At 38.6% G+C, this 23,771-nt stretch overlaps 1 protein-coding gene and 1 long non-coding RNA gene across 2 annotated transcripts in view; both read right to left on the reverse strand.

The window, feature by feature from the left end:
• Window positions 1–23,771, reverse strand: part of LOC105729491 (uncharacterized) — a 276,092-nt gene that overhangs the window by 13,448 nt on the left and 238,873 nt on the right. The gene's annotated exons all lie outside the window — the stretch shown is intronic.
• On the reverse strand, window positions 10,720–15,788 carry BLID (BH3-like motif containing, cell death inducer). The gene is given in 2 exon segments (XM_012470270.3): window positions 10,720–13,259; window positions 13,262–15,788. Coding segments are annotated over 2 exon segments (354 nt in total). The 5' UTR covers window positions 13,434–15,788; the 3' UTR covers window positions 10,720–13,077.

Genomic DNA, 23,771 nt, shown 5'->3' on the forward strand with positions numbered 1-23,771 from the left:
TTACAATCAGCATTTAGCAGGATCAAAGAGCAGTGATTCAGATCTACATTTAAGATATGTAGACACTCTGTTCAGGCATGTGATGACTACAGTGCTAAAATTTCCCTTCCTTCCCTGGCTGGGGTTTGCTCGTTGACTGTATTTGCAATATGTACTAATTTACCATTTATGTGCCCTTGAATTTTAAAATGAATTCATCAGTCACTGAAGCTCATCCTAACCCTTTGCTTTCACTGCAGACATTTTCCTTATTCCTGAAGCATGTTTTTCCTCTTCAAATGTCCGACAGATACATATACACTTCATTGATCAGCCTCCAGTCCCCCAATAATGACAAGTAATATTTCAGATGACAAAAAAGAGGCACAAGAAAAAAGAAAGACACCTAAGTTTATTGGGGGAGCATTTCCTATTATTTCCGTTGGCATTCATTTTTAAAACTCTGCTATGGAAAGCATGGATCTGCTGAAAATTAGGATCTCTACCTATCTGTATACACAGTGGGTATGTTGCCATTCTAACCCAGTTTTCCCAGCTAGAATCATGCAGAAAACAGACAGTGTGGTGTTAAATACAATGTCAGATTCTGTAAATAGCAAGGAAAGGGAGAAAGGTATCTGAGGATATAGGTTTCCTCCAAATCAATGTTTTTAAAAGGTAGTTTCTTTGTGTTCAACTCAGACATAATTGTGCTTTGTCTCGTCCGTGAGACCTGCAAAACCATGCCTAGATGCCAAGAAAAAGGAGAAGAGAATGCACAAATACGAAGAAGATACGGAGAGAGGAAGAAGGGAGAGGAGAGAGAGAGAGAGGAAAGGCGAGGAGAGCATAACAGCTAAAGGCAAAAAGAGAGTGTTGGATTTTTTCAATACTTTTTTTTTCTTTTTTATCATTATTGGGGAGGAGAAAGAGGTGGCTGCCAGGAGTTGGTGACTAGGTTAGAATCTTTTTCAGATTTGGCTAACAGGGTGTTTTCACTAGACTGATGGAGAAAAAAGAAACAAGCTAGAATAATCATGAAGGGTGGAGCTGTAAAAAAAAAAAAAAAAAAAAGTCATTGACTCACTGGGTGCCTCCCTGTACACCAAAATGAATCATTCCTAACCAGAACCATCAATTGTCTTAGTGTACTTCCATATGAAGCCCAGATTATAGGAATCATGTCATCGCACCCATCTTCAAAAGGAAAGGTAAACAGAGGATGAGATTTCCCGAGACTCTTTCAAGCCTCTCTATATTTGCAACAATAGTTCAGCATGATTTTCACATAATAAGCTAATTTACCCTTGCCTGTATTCACTCTGCTTACAAAGATATACAAATATATAGCTTATGAAAGTTTTGCTATGAACACATCATTTTCTCTATACAACTCAGCGATGTCTTTGGAGGATACTTATTTCAAGCAGTTAACACCTGACCCCAATTTCTGTGGGTAATTAGTGAGCTAGATAACCACACAAAGTGGGTAATTATTTAGTACCCAAGGGTACGCTAGAAGTGGGTAGTGGCTTTGTTAACAAAAGCACATCTCTAATTATTGTATCTATGATGGGTGTTTTAAAAATACCAGTTACTATATCAAGTGAACCATGATAAATACGTGAACTAGTTTGCTGTCCTTAGCATATACATATGTATCTTCTATCATGGTTAGTAATATTTACCTCTCTTGTATGGAGTGTTGTGAAGATTAATTAGTTAACATCTGTAAGACTCTCAGAAGATGAAATATGCTAGAGGGCTTCTAAATGCATTATTATTATTGCTATTATTACCTTGGCTAAAAATCCCAGGATGGGAGAAACGGAGAGGGTAAATGCTATTGTCTGGTCTACATCTAAGTTTGCAAATATGCTGAGATCACAAACATAATGAGTTTGATTATGGGGAGTAGTTTCCTACCTGACAGAGTCTAACCCAGGCTGTAATAGAAAAGAAAGGCAGAAGGTATTTCATTGACAGCTGGCTCTGGTTGGATCTGAGGAACTGGGATAGAAGTGGAGGGGAAAGGGAGGAGCAGGAAGAAGGAGTCAGTGATGGGCTGGGAGGAAGCTGAATCCACTGGACCACACCCTCCTTCCAAAGTCTTTCTATCCTTCTCTCTCATGAGCAGCAAATATGCACAAAACACCCCAAAGAAGATATCCATGCAAGTCCTGGGACAAATGCAGCATAATGGCAATCTATCTATAAAAACATAGCATTTATTCTGGAGGAGAACCATCAGCACAAATCATTGTAACAAATGCACATACATTTTAAAATATTACAGTGTTGAGAATAGGCACACACAGATCAACCTCAGATATCTTTAACCCAGGCTACGAGCAGCGATGAAGGAGCAACTTTCCAATTTAATTGCTTTTATGAATCACTCCCAGGAGGAGAAGGGGGTATTATTAATTTTTGCTGAGAAAGAAGGAAAATTGAAAATAAAGGAAAAGGGGAAAAAGAGGAAAAGAAAGCCCCATGCTTTCAGGGACCTAATTCTGGAGAACAACCAAGCCTTGAAAACAAACAATAACAACAACTTACTGCTGCTTCCTCTGTAAATGCCCATCTCCTTGAGCTGGTTGTCCGGCTCTGGCTGAGGCAGGACAGACAGAGGCCTCTTGGAATCCAAATCTTCAAGTAGGCTCACCACATTTTTTCTTCCAAAGCAAGGTTGTCCTGGGGATTAACCTTAGGAGTCTGGGAGATGCAAGCATGTGAGGAGGGTGAAGAAAAAGATGCAAAGATGTTGTATTCAGTCCAGTTGATGGCTTCCAGGGAATAGAAAAAGGAAAGGACCCCATGAGCCAGCCAACAGGTACCACTGCCAAAATCTCTGCTGGAGGATGGCCTTTGGGGCACGTGCTTACGCTGTGATTGGAGGCCAGTGGTGTGATAAGCACCTTTTAAGAGTTTGGGAGCAAAGGAAAAATTTCTCCAAAAGCCACCCAAGCCAGGCTTCTGACCTGAAGCCCAGTACTTGTCACCCCCTCTCTGAGCTCAGAACTACAAAGGCTGACTGGCATTCTCCAACCCGCCCAGCTCCTTTCAAACCCACAGACTGTGCCAGACTGGCCCCACCTCCCACTGCAGCAAATTCTGTAGCCCCGCTCCATGCTGTGTTGTAAGGAGCCAGATTTCCGTTTTAATTGTCCTACCTGGCCGTCCCCTCTGCCACTACCACCGACTCTTGGTTCCTGGCATGGTTTCAAAGGCCCAATCAATGGCTTTCCCTCCCCCATCAGAATCTTAAACACTGCTGGTTCTCCCTTTTCCAAATTTTATCCCTTTCAAACTTAAATGTTTTTATGTCTTGTACTTTCCTCCAGGTCTGGCCACCACCACCTCTTTTCTTTGGCCCCTCTCATTCTCTTGTTTGACACTTTTTTTTTCTTTTGCCATGTCCTGTCTCATATCATGGACTGAAAACCCAAACCAAAAGTCAGCTGTTAACATCTTCCCCTTCTTCTCTCCTGCATTACATTTAATATATCTGACAATCCAATGCATCTCAAGGCATGCTCTAAAATCTCACCTAAAAAGAGTTGAAGCCCTCAGAGAGCAGGTGTGTATGTGTGTGTTCAATGACCTGTGTGAATGTAGCAAGAAAGGGCCTGATGTACATGGGTGGAAGGAAGAACAGAAGAAAGGAATCTGGTATACTTGAAAATATTTAGAGTAAAAGCAATGAAAGCTAATTGTGGCAAGAACCTACAGACAAAATGCCATACATCAACACACACACACACACACACACACACACACACGCATGAACACACATAGTCTGTATCAAGCATCCATGCTGAACAGTTAAATCACAATACCCTAAGATTATCTGATTATCTGAAAAGTATTTACCATACTATGAATGGGACAGGCAGGGCCACACGGTTCTGCAGCTGAAAGCTAAATACAAAAGCCTTCTGGAATGGATTGGAGGAGGATGGCAAACTCCTGTAAATCATTTGCCTCCCTCCACTCTTGTCTGGGCTTAGGGGTTATGAACTGTGGTAGCACCTCTCTTTTATTTCCATCATGATTTTAAGCTTATTATTGCTATTCGTCCTTTAAAATATTTGCCCTTAACCTTACTACTTAGATATTTATTGCTTTCATGTTGTAAGTCTGTTCTCTGTGACACTTCTGATACATATCATTGATGGTCTTCTGTCAGACACAGGTAACTAATATATCATTTAGTCTTCAAAACAGCCTTTAAAAGGTATCATCAGTGTTTTACAGATACAGAAAGTAAGGTTTGAAATGGTTAGAGTTGCCCAGCTCATGGGTAGCACTGCTAGGATTTGAACCCAGGTCTAATTCATGGTCTTTCCTTTGTAGCAATATACCCTTTGAATCCCATTTCAGTGTAAATGACACTTTCTGCAGTTAGTCCCCTCAAACTGGTTTAGTTTTTTCTCCTATGCATTTTCCATAGCACCCTATGCTTATATTATCTTAACTTTCATTCATGCTTTTCATTTTGCCAATTTTTATCTATTACTTAATTATGAACTACTTAACTATATGTCAGGTACTGTGCTGGACAGTGACATTTCTTTAGCCAGAGGACAGGAAGTGATGCTGTAGTACTGGCATCATCTATATACTATGCTACTCCATCTCCCAAATCTTTTTTTTTTTTGAGATGGGGTTTCGTTCTCATTGCCCAGGCTGGAGTGCAATGTTGTGATCTCAGCTCACTGCAACCTTCGCCTCCCAGGTTCAAGAGATTCTCCTGCCTTAGCCTCCCAAGTAGCTGGGATTACAGGCACTACATACACCTGGCTAATTTTTGTATTTTTTAGTAGAGATGGGGTTTCTCCATGTTGGTCAGGCTGGTCTCAAACTCCGATCTCAGGTGATCCACCTGCCTTGGACTCCCAAAGTGCTAGGATTACAGGTGGGAGCCACTGCACCCGGCCTCCATCTCCCAACTCTAAGGTTACAAAGACAGAGGCTGTGACAGGGTCTCTCTGTTTTCCCAGTACATGGCATAGCATCTGTTACACAGCGGGAGCTCACCAAATAGTTTCAGAATAAATTTTTACACTAAGATGGCTTTGATTGTAACATTTTGAGAAAGCAATATTCATGCCTATAAAATGCTTAATAAAATGCCACATAAACATGGCATTTAATAAATGATGGATTGCCACCTTATTTTCTAAGACTGTACTCTGGCTGAGGGCCCACTTATAGTCAGTTTGTGTTTCTGAAAACTAGAAAATTGGTCTGTTTAATTCATCCTGTAAGTTCTGATGTCATGCTATTTCTGTTTGAAGCCAGTCAAGCTCTGTCTGAAATCTCTCCAATCTGTAGAGTAGGAGGTCATGTCAAGTGATAAAGTGTCCAGGGTGACGTGGCTGTGAGGGACTATTTTGGGCTACATGTCAGGAAGGAGAGCTCTTACACTTTAGAGTGTGTGGCTACATCCAGATGAGATAAGCAACCCAGCGTAGGTGCCCTCATTTCAGAAAAAGAGGTTGAGAAGATAGAAATGGTTCATGACCATATGACCTAAATGACTCTAGGGGCTCATAATGTATACTCTGAAGAAAGATCAGGCAATTCTTTATTTTGCCTAATGAAAGAATATTTAAGTATGTATAATGGCTATCCTTGGCAGGCTAGCTTCCATCCTCTTTTTTATCTGAGCAGTTCTTGTCTCTGAATAGAGTTAGGCAGGGGAATATAATGGACTCCATTCTGTTTCCCACTAGCATTGACTGAGTTTGGTTACAAATATATTACTATCTGTACCAGACTGGGATAATATTCATTACGTTAACCTAGAACACAGTTTCTAAAACTGTATCCTTTGGGGCGTTGCTGGCATTTCTCAAGGCAAAGCTGGATGCGTAACCAACCACAGTCATTCTACTCTAAATGTACTTAAGATGAAGATGATCTAAATTCCCTCAGCAAGAGTCTTTCACTAACTGGCAAAAATACTTCTCACTAGTCATCACAGGAACAGGAAGAAGTAGTTTACTTAGTCCTGTTTGGTCAGCAAAGCCCTTTTCCTAATGCAATGAGACTCTGGACCAGTAGGGGGCAGTGTTTGGTACAGGCACTCTGCAGCTCAAGTGGTCTCAAAGGGAATCATCTGGCAGATTTTATACCCAAAATCCGTGTCATTTCCAAGTGTCAGGCTAAGTAGTGTCAGGCTAAATACTTGGATTTTTGCCTAGTTAAAAAATAAATGCTTACATTAGCATCTTAGGATATTAGAGGAAGTCAATGCTGAGCTAATCCTTCAGCATATATTTAGTGATATTTATTGATATGAATATATAAAATAATTCTGTTGCCTCCTTGTACCTCATTGGTTAAGTTTCAGAGGACTTTTCCTGGCTTCCATCCTAACTCCATAGAAGAGCTGGTGCTTCTCTGATGGGCCCAGGTGGTTTGTGAAGCTCTCTGGAAGGTGATCTATGGCCAATTGACTGCATTGGGACCCAAGTCTACCAATTTGTAGGAAGTACATTTTAGCAGCCTTTGGGTTTTAGGAAGGTGAGGGAGAAAATCTTCTAACAAAGGGTAAACAGAGAGAGAAAAAGAGACAGAGGGAAAGAGAGACCATTCCCCTCCCTAAGGTGAGCTGCCTATTACCTGTGCAGTAAGAGGATTGAGCCTGACATTATAAAAGTTATTATTCTTGGCTGGAGGATGTCATCCAAGAGCCAAGTGCTATTTCAGTCTAGGTTCCCTGCCATTCAGTCATTAGGTTTAGGCTGGCAAACCAAGAGACATCTTTTTTGCTCCTGGGACTTTTGAAGATTGCAATTGTAAGGCCAAGTGCCTAGAGATGATATTCAAGCAAGGATACAGACCAGGGATTTGGTCTGGAATTGTTTGTATTGTTTTGAAACTGCTACAGCTAGCCTGGAGGTTGTGAAGGAAAGAAAAGAGATGGAGGAAGAGTAAAGAGACGTCTTATTGATGCCTAGAAACCGTGGCATCAGTAGGACTGGATTTGAGACTGTTCTCAACTCACATTGAGTCTTATTGATGCCTTGGTTCCTAGGGATATCTTTGCTGACTACGTTAATGCTCTTTAGAAGATAGGGTCCCTTTTGTAGTACTCACCACCTCTGAATCGCTAAGTATTTTCCAAAACATAGGCAAAGAAGTAGATAGGGCAATGACTCACTACTAAGTAGAATTAGATTGTATTAGGTTGATGCAAAAGTTATTGTAGTTTCTACCATAAACTTGAATGGCAAAAACCACAGTTAGTTTTGCACCAAACCTAAAAATTCATATTTCAGGGTTTCCAGTCAAACTCCCAAAATCACCTCTCATAATTTGAGCAGGTCTTATTGCAGCAGAGATCATGAGAGCGAAGTTGGCCCTGGGGTTGCCCAGTTTTATTCAGCTGTGGCACCATGCTCATTGGAAGCAATGGTGATTTCTTTGCTAACAAATAATAGTTTATTTATTAATAAATTAATTAAACGTTTTTATTAATATTCAAAAAGTCAAGACACACTTCTTCACTTTCAGACTTCAGATTTTTACATTTATTTTTAGCTACTAAGATTCTAAAGGTTTAGGATAAGGAGAGGGAGAAGCAAATATTTTCATATCATGATTCCTGTTTCATGGTTGGGAACTGAGGCAATTAATGACTAAGAAGGTTGATGTAGCACCAAGATAGAATCTAGGTCTTTCATTCAATCTAGCTGTTGTGAGGGAAAATGAGCTAATATGTATGAACCACCTCGAATTCATTCAAAGAGTGGGTTTGTGTAAATCTGAGGTGTCGTTAATAATCATACCCTGTGCATCTTGGTTTCCCCATTATTAACTGATGACAGCACAGTAAGGAAGAGTTTCAACAAGATGTGATTAAGTTTACTTGAGCATTTGTAGAATAGATCAGTGTGTCAAAAGTGCTGAGTGTGCAGAAATAAAATTAAAGGAATACAGAAACATATATTGAGACATATTTTTGGGTCCAAGGTGCAGCAGCAGTATCAGAATTCCTGCTGCGATTAAAACAGAGAGCGATGAGTAGGGGACACCCTGGAGAGAAGCCAAGAAATATTTTAAAGGTGGAAACTGCTACCTCAGAGACTTTAAAATCAGCACATTCTACACTTCTCTAGGAGTCTCTCTATGCCACAAATGGCAGTGACATGAATACCACAGGAACTGTGTCGAAGGGACCAGGCTTACTTTCTGGGGTCTGCTGCTTTCCCCTTTATGAAAGTCCAATCCACGTTCCAATCCAGGCCAACACTGAGCAAAACCACTACAGTTTGCAACCAGCCTGCACTCCAAAATCTGGGGGAGGTAGGTAAATATTTTTCATTTTGTCTCAATTTATTTTGTCTTAATTTTTATTTTAAATCAGAATCTTGTTCTGTTACCCAGGTTAGAATGCAGTGGCATGATCATGGCTCACTGCAGCCTCAAACTCCCTGGCTCACACGATACTCCTGCCTCAGCCAGCCAAGTAGCTGTGACTACAGGCATGTGCCACCATGCTCAGCAAATGTTTTTACTTTTTGTAGAGGTAGGGTCTCACTACTTTGTCCAGGCTAGCCTCAAACCATCCTACGGTCTTGGCCTCCTAAAGTGCTGGGATTACAAGTGTGAGCCACTGCCCCCAGCCAAGCCTTCTAACATTCACTGTGATATTATGACTACCTAGACAAGTTCTGGACTGTCTAATTTATGGGCTCATTGGTCTATATGCTTAACTCTGAATGATACTTACATGTACTGAATGAGGACCTGGGTTCATTTTGATTCTACTGATTCTATTTATGCTTACCACTATGTCTGCCACGTAGTAGTTGCTTTACAAATGATTGTTTAATCTGTACTCTTCTGGAAATTTAATATAATTTAGGTTGTAGCATTATGGAGCACAAGCCAATCAACAGATTAAATACAGACAAGGAATCTTTAATTGATGATTTTCCTTTCCTGTCATAGTTAAATTACCCAAAATCCACATCTTATTTATGGAAAAGTAAGAGACGTTCAAAGGTAAGAAAGGAGGAAACATACATTGAAAATAAAACAAAAATCTGGCTGGTGTTTAGATTCTGGTTAGAATGTGAACAGTGATTTGGGTGCTTCTAATAAATAGTTAGGAGTCTACCTGTCAATGTCTTTTTCATGTTATTTTTATTCCTTTTAGAAATGAGGTCTCACTCTGCCCAGGTTTGGGTGCAGTGGTGTGATCATAGCTCACTGCAGCCTTGAACTTCTGGGCTCAAGTGATCCTCCTGCCTCAGTCTCCAAGCACCAACATGTCTGTCTCTTAATGAATTTTTAAAAACAAAGTAAACAGATAAAACAGATTGGAGAACCAAACTAAGGGAGGAAATAACTGATGACCAGCATGTTCACCCCAATTAATCTACACATATGCATAGATCTCTGAGCCCTGATGCCTTGCTTTCCATAGTGCAGTAAGAATTATTTGAAGCACTGGTAAATTAGCTTTGTTCAGGAAATTCATGAAGAACTGGCGAGGTAGCTAAAGACTGGGGGTGGGCATGGAAATGAGGGAAGACTCCTACATGTTATTTCTCTTCTGTTAAAAACAGGGAGAGATTACCCTAGAAAATACCGATGCATAAAATGAACTCTGCCCTGATAAGAAAGAGGACAGAGGAATAAAAGCAAAAGAATTATCACACGATTGGCTCAGTCTTCTTTGTCTCCTTTTGGTGATCTCAGTCTCCCCTTCCTCAGCATCCCCTCAGCACTGTAAGCATATCACGCACAGGACATGTTGCACTATGACTATAATTAAGACATGAAGAGATGTATCTCCCTGCATCTCTAGACCATTATCAATGACTGGCACACAGTAAGCTCTCAGTAAATGTGGAATATAAAATGAGTTAAGTCGATGTGAAGATAAAATTTAAGAGCTATAAGATGAAGTGCAAGCACAATCATGTCCAAAATATACAAGGAAAAGTGAGAGCTCAATTAGATCCAGATTCTGGGCTGGGTCTTATGGGCCAGGAAGCGGCAAAGAAGAGTCTTCGGCATGAATCTTCCATCCTTCATGAAGACGCTAAAGTCCTGCCGCTGAGTTATGCACAGAGAGTTGGAATCTGGCCCTGGGGAAAACCAAAGGCTGAATATCCTCGTCTGGTCTGCTTACTTCAACTTCATTTTCTATTTCTGGTTATAGTGGTCCCAAGACACATGACCCATTGGAAGGAATATAGAACTGAAAGTTAAGAGACATGGGTTCTCCACTTAACTTTGTCACAGTGACCTTGGACAAGACATTTCACCTCTCAGATCCTAAGCTCCCTCAACTATAAAATGAGAGGATTACACTAGATGAACTCTCAAGTTCCCTCCAGGGAAATTCTAGAATTGCATAGTTCGTCTCTCTCTGTCTAGATTCCATTCTCTTACAAGAATATTTTCTTAACAGCTATGATTTAGATGGAATTTGGATTTAGAAAATAAATAGAGCATCTTAGCTGATGTTGAAAAAAAATAGAGTCTGAATATACACAATGAGAGAAGAGAAATATGAAGAGTCACAGCATGGTGAAACTAATCATAGAAGATTGGGTCATGAAAAGGGGATTCCCAATTAGCTATCTACATGTCTCCTGATGCTTTAATGGAACAAAGAAGATTTGACAAGATTTTTGGGCAACAAGAAAGTATGATGTTGCGAAGGGACAAGAATAATTTATCCCATTTTATAGAAAGAAAAACCGAAGCCCAGAAAAGACAGATAACTCATTCAAGATCATACTGTGATGATGAAGCCAACTTCCCACCCAATTATGTTGTCTGAATTTGTCAACAAAGAAATCACCACTGCTTGCAATGAGCATGGTGCCACACCCCAATAAAACTGGGCAACCCCAGGGCCAATTTCACTCGCATGATCTCTGCTGCAATCAGAGCTGCTCGAAATTTCTGAGTGGTGTTCACATAAGAGAAAGTAACTGCAGGAATGACCCAGAGAGACTCCTTAGAAGATTTCCTGTGGTCAACATGCTTTCACTGGCCTTGGGTCAAGAAATCTGGTTTCCATTCCATTGTCTGTCACTTTAGACTCTTGCATATTAATTTCCTTCTCTAGTAATCAAAAAATTTTTCAGAGAAACTTATAAAATGTAAAATGATCCCAGATGAACATATATATGAAATATTATTAGAAGAGTTTTGTGTGGTGTTACCAGTTATCTGAAGAAATCATTCTTATCTACTTTTAAAATCACACACAGATGCACACATACATATAATACACATAATTTATATTTAAATGTTTATAATAGTGTATATACCACACGTAGACTCTATTCTTGTAAAAGTTATATATGTATGTGTATGTATATACATGTACGTGTATGTTTGTATAATGTGTATATGTGTATATGTATGCCTATATGTATATGATAGATAAGTATGTATTTATATCTCTTCCAGTCTAGCTGGGAAATCTGTTTCAAAATCAACTGCTGCTCTCTCCTCGGACTTGATATATAGCCAAGCAAGCCATTCTCGATTAACACTGCTTCCTCCTGGGGAAAGTCACAGAATAACTTTATTGATTTCTCTTTACCCTTCTCCACATTTCTCTGCTGAAATGTTGTCTTAACTCTTCAATGCAAAAGCAAAAGGAAATGAAAATAAAAATGAAGAGCTTTGCTTCTTTACGACCGTATTCATTATATTTGTCTTATTTTAAAAACAAAATTTTCTTCAAAGAACAGAATCTCCATGTGGGATATCTATATGGTAAAGAAAAGAGAGGATGACATTCGTCCCATGGTTTCCAGACAGTAGATTTCTTTACACTGAAACCTGTGCTTTACACACAATGCTGGACTCAGAACTACACGAACCTAAGCGTATTTTCTCAGGATTTGGCCAGCCATCTTTGAGAACCGCTGAGACATGTTGGCAAACAGTCCCTCCACTGTTTCCAGCACACCAGAATATAAGGAAAGTTTGTTTCTTGTCAGTTTTTTCTAGCCCAAAAGATTCCAGGCATGATTAAGTTTTTTGCCTTATCTTTCTTTTTCTTTCCTTTCTTTCTTTTTTTTTTTTTTTTAAATACAGAAAAATCTTTACTTTAAAGGCTTCAGGATCACTGATGCAATTTAGGAGTTTCTCCAGTGCAACTGAGAAATGCAAAAGGGAGGTTCTACAGGCAGGATCTTTTCTGCCTGAAGCTTTTAAGCTCACTGAGGAAAATAACTCAGATCCTCACTTTCCCTCCTCCCAGCTCCTGAGCTGCCCTGAAGGCTCAGTTCTCACTGTGGGTAGGTATGGGTCAGGGGAGTGGAAAGAAAGCAGAGAAGGGGACTCCAGAGTGGCTTAAAGTAAAAGCTCTAAAACACCTTTTCCATTTCTCTTTCCTTTCCCCCCACAGATTTAGTTCTACTTACTCTAATAACTGAGTTTATAAAAGATTACTGGAATTTCTATTTCTTTCAATTCTCTTTTTTAGCATCCACGGGTTTTTTTTAATAAAGGGAAAGAAAGGATAGACTTATTTACAACACAATCACAATCTTTGATTCTTCACTTTAAGCAAATAAAGATGCCTAGTGAAATAAATGGATTGTGTTATTTAAAATTGAAAGCTTATGTGAACCACCACTCAGAAGCATGCTTAAAAAATGAAGAAAGAAAATGAAAACCTTGTGACTAAACAAGATTATTCTGATGCCAAATGCTGAGTGTACAATTAAGTAGAGTAATTATTAACAATATGACAAATACCTACTTCTAAGGTACAAATGAAATACACTCAAAACTGCAAAGGACAGTGGCACTCTATGCTGCCCTAAGGTTTAAAATCACATGGCTTTTTTTTCCATGAATTTGCAAGCTTAGTTTTAATTAAATGCCATTTACTTTTAACTACCCAGTTTATCCCTTTTTTTAATTTTATTGTTTCTCTGCACAATTTGAACCAAATTTGGAAACGTTATGGGTAAAAGTAGGTAGAAAAGCATGTTAAGAATTGGGTCTTCTTGTTGAAATCAAATTTTCTTCTGTATTGTGCAGCCTGAATAATGGGGGAAATCTGTCCTAATATCTTGCTGTATCTGTTCTAACTCACTCCTTTTACAGGGCCTCAGCAGAGGAATTGCATAATAATGCAATTTGTAGCCTGGTTAAATAGGAAGGTCTCTGAAGCACATGTCCAGGAACCTTCCCCTTCATGGCAGAGGAGCCAAGACAGTACCTTGTAAGAGAAAGCACTGTTTCCTTAGGCAACATAGGTTCTTTGTTGGAACCCAAGAGCTCTCCAGTGGCAGGCATGCTTTTGCCTCTGGATAAATGGAACTGCCAGAGGCTCGTTCTATCTAACCTGTGTCAAGCACACGCTCAGATTCTAGGATCTCATAGAAATGTATTTTCTGGCCCTCTATAGCATCCAGATGAAATGCAACAAAGTCACCATAATTTGAAGCTACCATGTAAGAAAGTCCAAAGTTTAACTTCCATTCCCTTTATTCAGCAAGTTTTTATAAGGTAGATCTCATATGGAATATGCTTTGCCTAAGCACAGTGTTAGACCCGAAGAAAAAAGTGCTGGTATCCTTCCTCCTCTTCCTTTCTTCCCAACGCCTGCTATTCATGGAATTTCCCTTGATTTCAAGTCGCTACTCACCAAAATCCTCAACTGAAAACAGCTTCCAAGGGGTCATGTACTTATTCAGTTCTATTCTCTTCTGTCTTCTCTCCAAACACAACATCATCTGACCAAGGCTTGCATGCATGAGCATTGCTAATTAACAGTAAGTCTCAACAATGTCCTCTTCTCAATAAGTTTGACACACAGACCACAACAAAGCTGTATCCGTTGCCTAAAAGTGAGGAAGATCCCCATGTTGATTTCTGAAGCGTAAAAGGCAGGGATGCGTATTGGACTTCTTGTCTCTTACTGTGAACAGACCTAGGAGTACTTACTTTATTTTTTAGAAAGAACCCAGAGCTGCTGATGCCTAAGGGAGTTGTTCCAACAGAGACTAGAATATCGAGAGAGAGAATTGATCCAGCTCTCTTGTCTGGTGCTTATAAAACATGAAAGTATCACCCTTGCCATGGGAGACCACAGGGAGAGATCAGTGTGAATTGTGAAGTCCTCTTCTCAGTGATGCATTGCAAACAATTTCCCTGGGGAAGCAGCAAGTTCCTGACCACAGTATTGTACACAAATAAATAAATAAAATGCTATTACTTTTTGTTCTTCACATTGGGAAGAGTTCAGAAACATCTTGTTTCAATTGATAGGCTGGAATTATAGAAAAACGTTGATCTCGTCTTTCCTTGCTGGTTCTTTGCCTGAGATGTATTGGTAAAATGGAACATGAGTCACATTTCTAACTGGGAAAAGCCTGGTAATCATGGGCAACCCAAATCTGGGTGATGTACAGAGTATTTTTGTGTTGAGAGAGAAAAGACACTAAAAGTAGAAGCTTCTTAGTTAGCAGCAGCAGAGAGTCTGTAAGACTGAATCTGGTGTTTCCCATGGCCTGTATCATGGTATAATGAGAAGGAATGTGTCTTGCACAGATTAGCTATAAACCTTTCTAATTAGGACCAATATGTGACATATACAAAGGCAAGATCAACTGTAAGGAGGGATTCTCTTCGTTACCACCAAGCCATGGAGATTACTTGAGTTATCATAGCCTTGGTCTCTTGATTTCCCTTATATTATTTGAGTAGGAACTCAGGCACATGATGCTCCCCATTAACCATAACCATAATGGTACTGGATTTTTAAATGCAATACCATTTTTTTTTTAAAAAGGCCAGCATTGTAGACAAAAGAGTGATGTCAGTGGGAATACAAGAAGGAGTTATGTAGCCTATTCTGAGAGTGAAGTCTGGTTTGGATCTTCTCTGCTACTTCTGTATATTTCGTGCAAGAGGCAGAACAAATATCCAGAGAACACTTTGGAACTTTCCTAAATTTACGAAGGACCTGCAACATTCAATTAGAGGGAACACAGAATGTTCTACTCTAGCAAAATTTAAAGGTAATATAGGAAATTCCATCAAATGTCTTGTGGAAAACTGAATGGATAAAAGTAAAACTGAAACCAAGAATGTGGATAATGGGATAATTCAATATAGATTTCAAACCAGAATCTGCTGCTTAATAACTGTGAACTTGGGCAGAGCACTTAATCTTACTGAACATCAGAATCTTTATTTGTAAAATGGGGACCATAATATCTTCTTTGCCTAATTACTTTGTGGATTAATGAGGGAAGGAATATAAATTATTTATCACAAGGTCTGGCACATAGTCAGCACTTTGCAATGTTATTTTCCTCCCTTTATTGATGAATGCTTTTCAGATTTCTACTTGGCCTCTCCTCTTTGAGTTTGTAAAATACTAATGTTCTGTACTGTCTGGCAAATCTATTCAATCTAACAGTTTTTTTAATTTATTATAAATGTGAGACATGGAATATGAACAATAAATACTACATACCATTTTTGTAAAAGACACTCACAATCTACTGAGAAAGCTAGAAACATGCTTTGTCACTATACATTAAACAATATTAAGTGGAATAATTTGGTTATTTAAACGTTTGGGAAAAGGGGAAATCTAATTATGTGCCAGGCACCGTACAAGGTGGCAAAGACTCAAAGATGTATAGATGCAATTATTGAACTCCAGAGCCCTTAATTTTTTTTTTTTTTTTTTTTTTTTTTTTTTTTTTTTTTTTTTTTTGAGACAGATTCTTGCTCTGTCACCCAGGCTGGAGTGCAATGATGTGATCTCAGCTTACTGGAACCTCCACCTCCCGGATTCAAGCAATTCTCCTGCCTCAGCCTCCTGAGTAGCTGGGATTACAGGTACCCGCCACCACATCTAACTAATTTTTGCATTGTTAGTAGACACGGGTTTCACCCTGTAGGCCAGGCTGGTCTTGAACTCCTGACCTCAGGTGATTCACCTGCCATGGCCTCCCAAAGTGCTAGGATTACAGGCATGAGCCATTATGCCTGACCTGGGCCCTTAATTTAGTACAGGAAGAGACTAGTAAACAAACTTCAACAGAAGATGGAGAGAACCAATGATCCAAGTAAAGAAGTGACTCAAAGGATAAGAAATTACTTTTGTTGAAAGTGTCAGGCAAGATTTCACAGAGGAAAAAATATCTAGGCTAGATATACAAAAATAAGTAGGTGAGTAACTTAGATAAAATGGACAAATTCATTGAAAAATACAACTTACTAAAACTGACACAGATATAACAGAAAACATAAATAGCACTGCATTTATTAGAGTAATTCAATTCATTATCTTAACCTTTCCACAGAAAAAGTTTTAGGGCCGGCACGGTGGCTCACGCCTGTAATCCCATCACTTCGGGAGGCCGAGGCGGGTGGATCACGAGGTTAGATCGAGACCATCCTGGTCAACATGGTGAAACCCCGTCTCTACTAAAAATACAAAAAAATTAGCTGGGCACGGTGGTGCGTGCCTGTAATCCCAGCTACTCAGGAGGCTGAGGCAGGAGAATTGCCTGAACCCAGGAGGCGGAGGTTGCAGTGAGCCGAGATTGCGCCATTGCACTCCAGCCTGGGTAACAAGAGCGAAACTCCGTCTCAAAAAAAAAAAAAGAAAAGAAAAGAAAATGTTTTAGCTCCAAATGGTATCACTGGTGATTTGAATCAAAATGGTCAAATAAAAAATGACACTAGTCTTATAAAGTTCTTCAAAAAATAGAGGAACGGGGAATACTTGGCAACTTATTATTTTACCAAATCCGGCAAATAAATTACATAACAATTACAAATCAATATTCTGCATGAGCCTAGAAAATCCTTAACAAAATTTTAATCAAATCTGACAACATACAAAAAATACATCCTGGCCGGGCACGGTGGCTCACGCCTATAATCTCAGCACTCTGGGAGGCCGAGGCAGGGGGATCACCAGGTCAGGAGTCCAAGACCAGTCTGGCCAACATGGTGAAACCCTGTCTCTACTAAAAATACCAAAATGACCCAGGCGTGGTGGCACACACCTGTAGTCCCAGCTACTCAGGAGGCTGAGGCAGGAGAATCGCTTGAACCTGGGAAGTGGAGATTGGAGATTGCGCCACTGCACTCCAGCCTAGGTGACAGAGCAAAACTCTATCAAAAAAAGAAAAAAAGTGAAAGAAAAATACATCCTGAACAACTAGGGTTTATTTCAGGAATGTAATTTTGGTTTGATTATTCAAAAATCAATCAACATACTTGATGATATCAATAAAATAAATAAGAAAAAGTGTATCATTATTTCAATACATTAATAAAAATTATTTGATAAAATTCAACACCTAGTCATGATTTTTAAAACAAAAAGCCCACCTCTTAGCATATTAGGAGCAGGGAAATTTTCTCAATCTGATAAAGGATATTCTATAAAAAAATTGCCATCATCATACTTAATAGTGAACTATAATATGATTTTCCCCTAAGATTGAGAACAAAGTAAAGACACCTACTCTTTTTTTTTTTTTTTTTTTTTTTTTTATTGCATTTTAGGTTTTGGGGTACATGTGAAAAACATGCAAGGTTGTTGCATAGGTGCATACGTGGCAGTGTGATTTGCTGCCTTCCTCCCCTTCACCCATATCTGGCATTTCTCCCCATGCTATCCCTCCCCAATTCCCCACCCCCCCGCTGTCCCCCCCACTCCCCCACAACAGACCCCCATGTATAGTGCTCCCCTCCCTGAAGACACCTACTCTTACCACTTCTATTCAGCATTGCTCTTGCTATCTTAGTTATTGTAATAAAGCAAGAAAAATGAATAAAGCATAAATAGAAAATGAAGTAAAATTCTCTCTATTTGAAAGCAGCATAATTGTTCATGTAACCAGAATATCTTAAAGGAATCTACATAACAATGACTACAGCTAATAATTGCATTTAATAAAATACCAAAATCCAGGATTAATACACACAAGTCAATTATATTTTTAAATACTAGCAGCAAATAATGGGAAATAAAATACTTAAAAAAAAATCTACTTATCATTATAAAATAGAAAATACTTAGAAATAAATTTTCAAAAATATGAATGTAGTAGGTTGCATTTAATCTCCCAAAAGATATGTCTACCTGGAACCTTAGAATGTGATCTTTTTTCCTTTTTTTTTTGCAATAAAAGGTTTTTGCAGATGTGATTAATTAAGTTAAGGGTCTTAGCTTGAATAAGGATGGGTTCTAAATCTAATGATATTCGTTCTCATAAGAGACAGGAAAGGAGACACTGAAACACAGAAGAAGCAGCTCATGCAAACATGTGAAGAGACAGGCAGAGATTGTAGTAAGGTGTCTACAAGATGAGGAACGTCAAGGATTGCTGGAAATCCCAGAAGTTAGGAGAAAGGCATGGAATGGATTCTCCCTCAGACGTTCCAGAAAGAATCAACCCAGCCCACACTTTGATTTTGGACTTCTGGCTTCTTAAACTAAGGAATAAATTTCTGTTGTTTTTAAACAACCCATATTGTAGTAATTTGTTACAACAGCCCTGGGAAACTAATAAAATGTATAAGACCTTTGCAGTGAAAATGTCAAACTATTGCTGGGGGAAGTTTTAAAAGGCCTGAAGAAATGCAGAGATATGCCAGCTCATAGACTGAAAGACTCCAGTATTATAAAGATGTTAATTCTTCTCAAATTGAGCAATAAATTCAAAGCAATCCCAATCAAAATTTCAGCATGTATTTTTGTTGTTGCAGAAATAGACAAGTTAGTTTTAAAATTTGCACGGAAATACAAAGTTTCCAGAATTTTCAAGGTAATGCAAAAGGAATGGAGGATTTATACTACTTTATTGCAAGATTCACTATTTAGAAACAGTAACAAAGACACTGTGGTGTTTAAGAAAAAATAGACAAACAGATCAATGTAACAGAACAGAGAAAAAAATAGACCCACACTTATGTGGTTAATTGATTTTTTTTTTCCCAGAAAAATGCCAAGGAAACTCAATGGGAGTGAGGGGGAGTCATTTTGACAAAGGATGTTAGAACAATTAAATGACTATTTAGAAAAGAATTAATCCCGACCCTTACCTCATACCATAACACAAAAATTAATTTAAGTAAATAATGAACATTACGTAAAAGCTAAAGTTCTAAATCCTTTAGAGAAAAACATAGAAGAAAATCTTCACAATTTTGAAGATAGGCAAAGATAACAAAGATAAGATACAAAAACAGAAAGATAAGAAAAAATTGATAAATTGGACTTGCTGAAAATTTAAAACTTTTGCCCTTTGGAAGTCGCTACTAAAAAAATAAAACTACACAACAGGAATTGAGAGAAACTATTTGCAATACATACAATATGACAGACATATTTCGTATATATAAAGCTCTCTTAAAACTCAATAATAAGATAAATAGCATACTAAAAAAGAAAAAGATTCAGACAAACACTTCACAAAAGAAGACACACAAATGGTCAATACATACATAAAAAGATCCTCAAAATCATTTGTCATCAGGAAATTAAAGAGTCGTAATGAGAAATGATTACATACCTATTACAATGGCTAAAATAAAAAAGACTGACAACTGAAAACTGAGTTCAACTAGAACTCACATGTGCTCTTATGAGAACATAAAATGATAAACAACTTTGGACAACCAGCAGTTTCTTACAAAATTAAATATACATGTAACACATTACCCAATAATTCTAACTCCTAGAATTTTCTAAGGAGAAATGAAAATATATGTCCACAGAAAGACTTGCACACAAATGTTGATAGCATATCAAAAACAAACTGGAAACAACCCAACGTCCATCAGCTGGTGAATAGGTAAACAAACCACAATATATCCATCCACACTACAACAAAATATTACTCAGTGATAAAAAGGAACAGACTACTTACATTGCAATAATATGGATGAGTCTCAAACTTGGTATTCTGAATGAAAGAAACCAAACACAAAAGAGTACATACTGTTTCACTCCATTTATACAGAAAATGCGTACAAAGATATGGAGACAAAAATCAGATCAGTGCTTACCTAGGGCCAGAGCCGGAGGGAAAGATGGACTGCAAAGCATCTCAGGGACACTTTTGGAGATGATGAAGACGCTCTGTATTTTGATTGGTGGTTGTCTTATGGATGTAAGCTCTGTTAAAACTCATCAACTGTATACTTTGAGTAAATGCAGTTTTTGCATATGAATTATATCTCAGACCTCACATAAGCTTTATAGTTTCTCCATCTACCACTGTATGCTAGAAAATAACTCTTCATGAAAATCCAGAGAGGGATCTGGATTGCTTTTTAATTTTAGTTAGTAAACAAATTTGTATATTCTAGATTAGGGATGAGCAATCTACATCCTTGAGCCAAATCCAGCCTGCTCTGTGTTTTATTGGAATACAGTCATGCTCATTTGTTTACTCTTCTCCATCATTGCTTCGTTCACTTTGATAGCCAAGTTGAGTAGTTGCAGCAGAGAACATATGGCCAGCAAAGCCTAAAATAATTACTCTCTGGCCCATCACAGATAAAGTTTGGTGGCCCTTATCGTAGATAATAAAAAGTTAGATGTGGACATGAGAATCTTTGCATTAATGTTATGTCAGAAAAAGGAGAGATCTGCTTACAAGCCTGAGTAAGAATGACACTTTGGACTTAAAAAAAAAAAAATCCATGTTCATCAATATGAATCAGTAACAAAAAAATGAAAGGAGAAAGAGTCAAATATATTTAGCCTTCAGGTCCTCAAACCATCTTGTATTAATCAATGCTGTTATAGCCGAAAGCTATAGGGAGACCAAGGTGAAACTTTTTTATTTTGAGATGGAGCCTTGCTCCGTCGGCAGGCTGGAGTGCAGTGGTGCGATCTCAGTTCACTGCAACCTCCACCTCCCGGGTTCAAGTGATTCCCCTGCCTCAGCCTCCTGAGCAGCTGAGACTACAGGTGCGTGCCACCACGCCCGGCTAGTTTTTTGTATTTTAGTACAAATGGGGTTTCACCATGTTGGCGAGGATGGTCCCAATCTCCTGACCTCTTGATCCACCTGCCTCGACCTCCCAAAGTGTTGGGATAACAGGTGTGAACCACCTCACCTGGCCAGGTGAAACTGTTTAGGAAGAGCAAGGATATGAATTCAACCAAAAATGTCTTGCCAAATTTCCCTTTCTTGGTCATGAAATAAATGGAATCAACTGTCATTTCTATTCACAAGGCAAAATCTGTATCTCAGTTTGGTGAATAGTTACTTATCAAACTATGCTCAATGCACAATTTCCTTCAAATATAATAAAATCTTCTCAGTTAAGGGTGGAGAGGGGACAATGTGTGATAGTGGAAAGAGCTATGTCTTTGGAAAAATAAGCTCAGTGCTGGATCCTGGCACTACCATTATGAAGAATTGTGCAATGTTGGGCAAGCTGCTTAACTTCTCAACCCATGGCTTCCTCATCTGTAAAATGGAAATAACAGTTCCTCAATTATGGGGTTGTTGGGAAGTTTAAATGTGGAATGTAAATAAAACCCAAAACACAAAGTAGCCAGCCTGTAAATGCAATGTCTCCCCTTCCCCGTCACCATTGCAATGGCAATCTTACTATTTAAGATGAAGTTCATCTCCATATCCCAAGGTGATATTGATTGATACTGCTTTAGAAAGTATTTTTAAGGTGTTTACTTGGGGGAAGAGATTGATTAATTTCTAGATTTGGCTTTAATTCAATTTTCACATAAATATATCATCTTTGTCTCTTCCTAGAGAAGCATATTATGCTTCGATGTATTGTGAAATACCTGCTATGTTTTCCTAATAACTCTATATTCCTTATACTGATTATGCAAGCATTTGCAGAAGTAATTTAAAAACCATTTGCTTGGGAGGAAAAACAGCTTTCTCAAAAGTTTTTTCTTTTTGTGGTGTTATCAGGATCCTTTTTAGAACTGAATGCGCTCATCTTTTTTGAAACAATTTTTCCAAGATAAGAGAAAGGCTTTTCAAATACTGCAAGTCACTTCATAATTTTAAGGAAGAAATTGTGCAATGAACTTAGAAATATTAAGTTCAGTTTCAGCATACCCCTTAAATGGGATCAATGACGAGCAAATCTTTGTATCTGTGTTCTTGTCTCATTAAGGAGCAGAATTTGTCTTTGGACCTGTCGGTGGCTATGACAATCCTAAAGCCCTAGAGCCACCTGTGCCAGCAAACATAGCATAACATCTCCCATTCCTAAGGATGATTTTCAGTTTTGCTTGTTCACATATCCACATTTATCACCTGCCTTTAGAATCTGGACCCCTATCTATTTGCTTAGACGTGTTCCTCTCTTGTAAATTACTCCTCTGTACTTGTACTTTAATTTGCTGCCACCAAACCCCTCTTGCTTAATTAAACTCCCAGTCTTGTTCCTTCTAGACAGCCCTGGCCTGTTGTTATCCATATCCCAGCATGACATTGAGCCCTTGGTCCTCCCTGGGTTCTAGTTTAACCATGTATAAAATGGAAATGTTATGCTCTCGGGCACTCTGCACAAATGTACTAAAGACAAATAAAAGGAGATACAAACACTGTTTTAATTTTCAAGCAGAACAGATTTTCTTATTGCTGCCATTACTAAAGGTAATCTAAATATTGCTTTTAATCAAACCACTTCTTTTTAAAAACAATTTTATTTTATTTAACTTCCGGGATACAAGTGCAGGACGTGAAGGTTTGTTACATAGGTCAACACGCACCATAGTGGTTTGCTACACCTATCAATCCATCACCTAGGTATTAAGCCCCACATGTATTTGCTATTTATCCTGATGCTCGCCCTCACCTGTCCCCACTGCCCTCACAGGCTTCAGTATGTGTTGTTCCCCTCCCTGTGTTCATGCGGTCTCACTGTTCAGCTCCCACTTATAAATGAGAACATGCAGTGTTTGGTTTTCTGTTCCTGTGTTAGTTTGCTGAGAATAATGGCTTCAAGGTCCAGCCATGTCCCTGCAGAGGACATGATCCTGTTCCTTTTTATGGCTGCATAGTATTTCATGGTGTATGTACCACATTTTCTTTATCCAGTCTATCATTGACCAGCATTTGGGTTGATTCCATGTCTTTGCTACTGTGAACAGTGACCATGTGCATGCATGCATCTTTATAATAGAATAATTTACATTCCTTTGGGTATACGCCCAGAAATGAGACTGCTAGGTTAAATGGTATTTCTGGTTCCAGGTCTTTGAGAAATCATCACACTGTCTTCCACAATGGTTGAACTAATTTACATTCCCACCAACAGTGTAAAAGTGTTCCTATTTCTCCACAGCCTTCTTAGCATCTGTTGTTTCTTGACTTTTTAGTAATCAGCATTCTGACTGGCATGAGATGGTATCTCATTGTGGTTTTGATTTGCATTTCTCTAATGATCAGTGATATTGAGCATTTTTTCATATGTTTGTTGGCCACATAAATGTCTTCTTGTGAAAAGTATCCATGCTTATCCTTTGCCTACTTTTTAATAGGGCTGTAATCAAACCATTTCTATAACATTTCAAAATGGCCAATCTAGAAGTTATCATACATTTTAAATCTTACTGTATGTTTTCTTTAAAATAGCATGTGGCATGGAGAAAGGAGAGTATCCACATGAGCATACCTAGAACAACTTAAAAATAGAAAATTAGGAAAAGAAAGCTACATATTGCTGGACACATGAAAAGCCCACCTGACTACATATAGGGACTCACAAATAACCACCAAGGAGTTTAACACAAAACCAGAAGCAGTGAGCCAGTCATG

Source organism: Aotus nancymaae, unplaced genomic scaffold, assembly GCF_030222135.1.
Source record: "Aotus nancymaae isolate 86718 unplaced genomic scaffold, 86718_ANA_hifiasm-v0.15.2.pri h1tg000012l, whole genome shotgun sequence".
In the NCBI taxonomy this organism is placed as follows: Eukaryota; Metazoa; Chordata; class Mammalia; order Primates; family Aotidae; genus Aotus; species Aotus nancymaae.